Source organism: Siphateles boraxobius, unplaced genomic scaffold, assembly GCF_051911475.1.
Source record: "Siphateles boraxobius isolate OS27281-9 unplaced genomic scaffold, OSU_SipBor_1 35, whole genome shotgun sequence".
Classification (NCBI taxonomy): Eukaryota; Metazoa; Chordata; class Actinopteri; order Cypriniformes; family Leuciscidae; genus Siphateles; species Siphateles boraxobius.
The window spans coordinates 17,105,840-17,112,953 of record NW_027508975.1 but is presented as its reverse complement, the minus strand read 5'-3'; the positions used below and the strand labels follow the sequence as shown (position 1 = coordinate 17,112,953).

The 7,114-nt window shown below is 45.7% G+C and overlaps 1 protein-coding gene across 1 annotated transcript; it reads left to right on the top strand.

The window, feature by feature from the left end:
* Positions 1–4,170: 4,170 nt before the first annotated feature.
* Positions 4,171–4,855, top strand: LOC143702658 (uncharacterized). The gene is made up of 2 exons (XM_077196699.1): positions 4,171–4,326; positions 4,449–4,855. The coding sequence occupies exons 1-2, from the start codon at positions 4,175–4,177 to the stop codon at positions 4,618–4,620; spliced, it is 324 nt and encodes a 107-aa protein (XP_077052814.1). The 5' UTR covers positions 4,171–4,174; the 3' UTR covers positions 4,621–4,855.
* The last annotated feature ends 2,259 nt before the right edge of the window (positions 4,856–7,114 follow it).

The window sequence follows — 7,114 nt, the reverse complement described above, 5'->3', positions numbered from 1 at the left end:
GGTGGGGCGGAGTTACGCCATGCAAATTCCGCAGACCCATGGCATTTCTTTGCCATTGGCTCGTTTTGTAATACTCGAAGTTGATAGGCTTTCTAAGCGAAACCCCATTCGTCGTCATCCGACGTAACGTCTCCGTTCCCTACTCAGGGAACGAGGGTTACATACGTAACCGTAGACGTTTTCCATGGTGGAGGCGATGAGGACTCGGATGCAGAGCATTCATGCTCAGATGCTGAGGAAGACGCACCTCCAAGGAAAAGACTGAGAGCTGAAAACACCTGGAAGAAAGTCATCAATAAGAAAAGAAGAATGGTTGGGAAGTCATACGTTGGAAAACAGAAGCAGAAGAAAACAATGAGGGAGCCACGGGCTATGGGGCCTAGATGTTCATCAGCAGCATGTGCCAGGTCAGCTAAACATCACTGCAGTGCAATCGGCGAGCCTGAGAGGAATATGATTTTCGATTACTTTTGGCAACATTTGACCTGGGAGGAGAAGAGATTGTATGTGCGTGGTCTAATTGATGTGGTCCCCATGCAAACGAGAAGGGGGGCTGAAAATTCCCGAAGATCAAATTCGGTGCAAATGTATGTTTTTGTCTACCCTAGGAATAGGCGAGTGGTCTGCTCTTAACTGGGCAAAGGAGGGACACACGCAAGCAGACACAGAGGGACAAACACACAGCAACGCACGTCGTTCAGTGGCAGGCCATGAATTCATTTGCAGTTTTTTGCACAACCTCCCTCACACTAGGTGCCCTCACACTATTGCAGATCCACAACATCCAAACAGTATCTGGAACCTGTATTTCAATCGATGGCTGATCTGTATGCGGTGTATTGTCGTGGTGCTGCAGAGAAGATTGTAACACCTTTGTCAAGGCAAGTGTACACAAATGAGTTCAAGCGTCTCAACCTAGGCCTTTACCACCCAAAAAAGGACCAGTGCAACATCTGTTGTGCTTTCAAGACCGGCAACCCTTTGGCTTACCACGAGACACGTCTATGCGTTGAAGTGGAACCTCTTCGTCAACTGGTGCTCTTCTCACCGAGAAGACCCCCGGAGATGCTCGATCAGTGTTTTGCTTTCCTTCCTTCAACAGGGGCTGGAGCGAAGGCTGTCTCCCTCCACCCTGAAGGTCTATGTTGCCGCCATTGCCGCACATCATGACCTCATCGAAGGTAAGTCGGTGGGGAAGCACGACCTGATCATCAGGTTCCTGAGAGGAGCGAGGAGACTAAATCCTCCTCGTCCTCCTCTCGTTCCCTCTTGGGACCTCTCAGTGGTTCTAACTGCCCTGAAGAGTGCTCCCTTTGAGCCCCTGCAATCAGTCGAGCTTAAGTTCCTGTCTATGAAGACAGCGCTCCTGGTTGCACTGGCCTCCATCAAGAGGGTTGGGGACCTGCACGCATTCTCCGTTGACGAAGCGTGCCTGGAATTTGGGCCGGCTTCCTCTCACGTGATCCTGAGACCCCGGCCTGGATATGTGCCCAAGGTTCCTACCACTCCCTTTCGGGACCAGGTGGTGAACCTGCAAGCGCTGCCCTCGGAGGAGGCAGACCCAGCCTTGGCACTGCTCTGTCCAGTACGCGCTCTCCGCGCCTATGTAGACAGAACGCAGTGTTTCAGGACCTCAGACCAGCTCTTTGTCTGTTATGGTGGGAAGCTGAAGGGAAAGGCTCTCTCCAAGCAAAGGTTGTCTCACTGGATAGTGGACACCATTGCTTTGGCTTACCAGCAGCAAGGTCGACCGTGCCCCCTTGGTGTGACTGCCCACTCCACCCGGAGTGTGGCGTCCTCTTGGGCTCTAGCGCATGGCGCCTCGCTAACAGACATCTGCAGAGCTGCAGGCTGGGCGACACCTAACACATTCGCCAGATTCTATAATCTCCGAGTGGAGCCTGTGTCCTCTCGTGTACTCGCTTCAACCAGCTAGTACCGGACCCGCTCAGGTGTCTTCGCTTGCTCGCCATTCCACTCCACGGACTGGATACGTGCGATACTTTCCTCAGGTGAGCTTCTCCGAAAGCCCTGAGCTCCTCCAGCACTCCTGACGTCGGCGCCAGTGTCTATTGCCTGTGCGTCGGCTAGGTGCCTCCCGTGTGCATGGTCCCTCCTCTGAGCGACCCCCACATGTGTATTTCCACTGTAAGCCTCTCTGAGCGTGTGTCTTTCCCTTGGCAAGCCACCTTGCCACCCCTGGGGTTGAAATATTCCACCTGCGGCTGGACACCCCAGTGTTTTCCATATGCTTCCTTCGGGTCATATGTGTATTCTCTAAGTCCCCCCCCTCCGGGCTGGCATTAATTGCATACTTCCCCTAAGCTTGGGATATGCTTCCCAGTGTACCTTGGTATTCCTGTGTTATATGGAGTCCTTTGTCCAGGCTGACAGGGATCTCGATTTACGCAGGGCACTGGAAGACAGCTGAGAAGGTGGCGTGATTAGACTGGTAACCCCATTCGTCGTCATCCGACGTAACTCGGAGTGACAACGAAAGGGAACGTCTACGGTTACGTATGTAACCCTCGTTCCCTGAGTAGGGAACGGAGACGTTACGTCTGCCTGCCACTTTCCGCTGTACCGCGGGGATCGCCTGAGCTCAGTCTTGGCTCCTCAGCGAAGAAACATATCTGCTTGCTGCCGGCTTCCTCCTTTTATACCCACGAGGTGGGGCGGAGTTACGCCATGCAAATTCCGCAGACCCATGGCATTTCTTTGCCATTGGCTCGTTTTGTAATACTCGAAGTTGATAGGCTTTCTAAGCGAAACCCCATTCGTCGTCATCCGACGTAACGTCTCCGTTCCCTACTCAGGGAACGAGGGTTACATACGTAACCGTAGACGTTTTCCATGGTGGAGGCGATGAGGACTCGGATGCAGAGCATTCATGCTCAGATGCTGAGGAAGACGCACCTCCAAGGAAAAGACTGAGAGCTGAAAACACCTGGAAGAAAGTCATCAATAAGAAAAGAAGAATGGTTGGGAAGTCATACGTTGGAAAACAGAAGCAGAAGAAAACAATGAGGGAGCCACGGGCTATGGGGCCTAGATGTTCATCAGCAGCATGTGCCAGGTCAGCTAAACATCACTGCAGTGCAATCGGCGAGCCTGAGAGGAATATGATTTTCGATTACTTTTGGCAACATTTGACCTGGGAGGAGAAGAGATTGTATGTGCGTGGTCTAATTGATGTGGTCCCCATGCAAACGAGAAGGGGGGCTGAAAATTCCCGAAGATCAAATTCGGTGCAAATGTATGTTTTTGTCTACCCTAGGAATAGGCGAGTGGTCTGCTCTTAACTGGGCAAAGGAGGGACACACGCAAGCAGACACAGAGGGACAAACACACAGCAACGCACGTCGTTCAGTGGCAGGCCATGAATTCATTTGCAGTTTTTTGCACAACCTCCCTCACACTAGGTGCCCTCACACTATTGCAGATCCACAACATCCAAACAGTATCTGGAACCTGTATTTCAATCGATGGCTGATCTGTATGCGGTGTATTGTCGTGGTGCTGCAGAGAAGATTGTAACACCTTTGTCAAGGCAAGTGTACACAAATGAGTTCAAGCGTCTCAACCTAGGCCTTTACCACCCAAAAAAGGACCAGTGCAACATCTGTTGTGCTTTCAAGACCGGCAACTTACCTGATGACGAGTGGCAACACCATCTCCTTCAAAAAGAAGAGGCCCGCGCCAAAAAGTTGTCCGACAAAAGCAAGGCCAGCAACAACACTATGGTCTTATGATTGGACTTACAAGCCCTCCTTTTGTGCCCAAAGCTAAAAGCCTCTGCCTTGTATTACAAAAAAAAGCTTGCAGTTCACAATTTTACCATGTACAACATGCTGACACACAGTGCCACATGTTATGTCTGGCATGAAGTCGAGTGATTTTGTCTGCCAGTGAGTTTGTTTCATGCATTGTCGAATACCTCGCTGCACACACTGAGCCTGACACATTTATTCTGTGGAGTGATGGCTGCGGGTATCAGAACCGGAATGCAGTTCTAAGCAATGCACTTCTGTTCTCCATGAAGAATAACAAAGTCATCATTCAGATGTACCTTGAGAAAGGGCACACTCAGATGGAATGCGACTCCGTTCACAGCGTCATCAAGAGGCGTCTGAGGGACCAGGATGTTTATCTCCTAGCAGAGTTGGTTAACCTGATGAAGAGGACCCGTGTGAAGCCTCATCCATATGAAGTCAAGTACATCGACCACACCTTCTTCCAGGACTTCACCAAGCTGAAGCTCTGCAAGTCTCTGCGCCCTGGAGGAAGGCCTGGTGACCCAACTGTCCATGATATCAGAGCCATCAGGTAATTACCAATGCAAATCTTATTTCTTACCAATATATTCTAGGCATGACATTATGATGTTGCATATTGTTTTATGAAATCTTACAGTGATTATGTTGCTGTGTTATATTTTGTGCTGTTAGATACAACAACAATGGAACGATGGACTTCAAAATCAACCACTCTGATGACTGGCATTCACATCCAAGTCACCAACTCCGAAACTTCACCTCAGACAGCCACACAGTCACCCCACTCTATTCAGACCGCCTAAAGATCAAAGAGCTGAAATGCAAACACCTCCAAGACCTGTAGGAAGTCATCCCAAAAGACTTTCACAGCTTTTACGACAATTTACTTCACTAGTTTAATATAGGATGCAGTATTAAAGGAGAACTCCGGCGCAAAATAAACCTGGGGTGTAATAACACATTGGTACAGAGTCAACCATTCTCTGGGATTTGTTTTCATGATAATCGAATGTAAAGATTTTTATCTCTAAAAATTGTTTAGCTTATAACGGTAGTATATGGGGGCATATAATAAGTAAAAAGAAATCGCTAGTTAATACCACTAACAAGGCTCAAAATAGCCCCACACTAACAAGGTAGCATAATGAGGGTCCAAACCGAAGCACTGAGAACTTTGTAAGTGTACAGACAGTTTAATAATAATATACTTTATAAAGACAGTACCATCACGTATACAGGCAGGGTCCATCTTTGGGAAACAGCTTCGACCAGTCGAACCACTAACGCCGTGCTAAGTGAGCTGAACTGTGAGATTCCAAGTCACAGTTCAGCTCGAAGCACGGCGTTCGTGGTTCGACTGGTCGAGGCTGTTTTCCAAAGATGGCTCTGCGATGGTACTGTCTTTATAAAGTATATTATTATTAAACTGTCTGTACACTTACAAAGTTCTCAGTGCTTCGGTTTGTATGTAGGGACCCTTATTAAGCTACCGTGTTAGTGTGAGGCTATTTTGAGCCTTGTTAATGGTATTAACTAGCGATTCCTTTTTACTTATTATATGCCCCCATATACTAGCGTTATAAGCTAAACAGTTTTTAGAGATAAAACTCTGTACACTCGATTATCATGAAAACAAATTCCAGAGAACAGTCATCTCTGTACCAATGTGTTATTACACCCCAGGTTCATTTTGCGCCAGAGTTCTCCTTTAATACAGTCAATATGATGGCAATGTAACAACACACACAGAGCCTCACAGATACATGCACACAGACAAGGGCTAACCATACTCACAAACACAAATACACAAGCCTTAACTGTGATTTTATTATATTATAAATATTATTTTATATTAATATTATATATTTTATTTTATTGTTAAACTATGATATCAGTTATTGATGTATTTTAAATGTCTACTTATTACTAGGCTTATTATAAATGTGCATTGAAGTTTTAAAATGTATATAATATAATGCTTGAATTGAATGTTTTGGATACCACCATTAAATTATTGTTTTTATTATTATTTTACTGACTCGAAGTTCCCTCTCTTGGCACTGTGCATGTAAAATACCCCAACTAGTGTTTTTATGGGAGAAAAAAAAAAAAACGTCCGTCTACTGGCGTCAAGTAAGCCTATCTTTGGATAACTCTGTCTGCTTTTTAGGCAATAACGGGTGAAAATTGTTAGGTTAGATACATTTGAGTAGGCCTGTTTTTTTAAAAATTGAAAGCTGTAATGATTAGGTGCAGAAGGAAGCCCGTGAGCCACAAAGGTAAGTTTGCGTGCAGATTAGGCTAATTTCCGCCTATTAGACAGCCTAGTCAGCTCGTTTTTTTTTTTGTATTGCATCACTTATAGCTCATAAACTTTTAAAATAGAGTTACGGAAGATATATGTAACCACAATCATAAGCTTTGATTAGCTCTTAAAGCCTTGTCTCGTCAAAAGGCTCAACGCGACCGCAGACTTTAATGAACACTGCTGGCAGCAGCGAAGTCTGCGTCCGTTCCATTCGTATAAATGACAGCGTAAACTCGTATCTCCCTGCTCCCAAGTCATAAACCTCGTATCTCCAATTAAACATGATTTTGGGGAAATGTTGTGTTAATGTTGGTACACCACAGTATATAATAGCAATATAAGGTATAATACCAACTTTAACAATACAATGTTTAATAACTCAAAAAATATGCAGTTTTTTTTTATTTCCTGAAAAATAATGGTTTTGGAGATATGAGGATTCCGCCCGACAGCGAAGATATACATTTGGAATGACTTGTATTATGAGTTAAATGGAAGGAATGTTTATATATGTGTATTGGGAGTCTCTCCGAGGTCCATCCATGCCATGTGGCTTTAGCGTTTGCCATGGGAGGGCAAGTGAGCTGATTAAGATCTTTCTGAAACTCTCGACAGAGATTGGGAGTGTTTCTGTTTAACTCCTATCATGCCACTAAAAGTGACAACGGGGCAATTTGATCCAGACTTTTCGGCGCTAAGCGTGTGATTTACATGAATGAGTCCAGTAGGTTAAAAGCTTTCCTGAAGCTTAGAGTTAACTAGTCATCGTGATTTCGTCCAGACGCTACATAAGACAGACAGTTTGCAACACAGAGCACTTGCCGAGGCACAGAAGCTAGCGCTGGCTCTTCTGTGAAGTATTAGGTAGCATTGATAGGTGCATTTTTTTTTATTAGATAGCAGACAACATTATACCCTTGTGCCCTGTAGTATGCCCCTCATGCCTTATATCCTTGACAACAATTTAAAACAATTACCCAAGCTGTTCAATATACCTTCAAACATCTTCCTTATACTTATATTGGTTTTC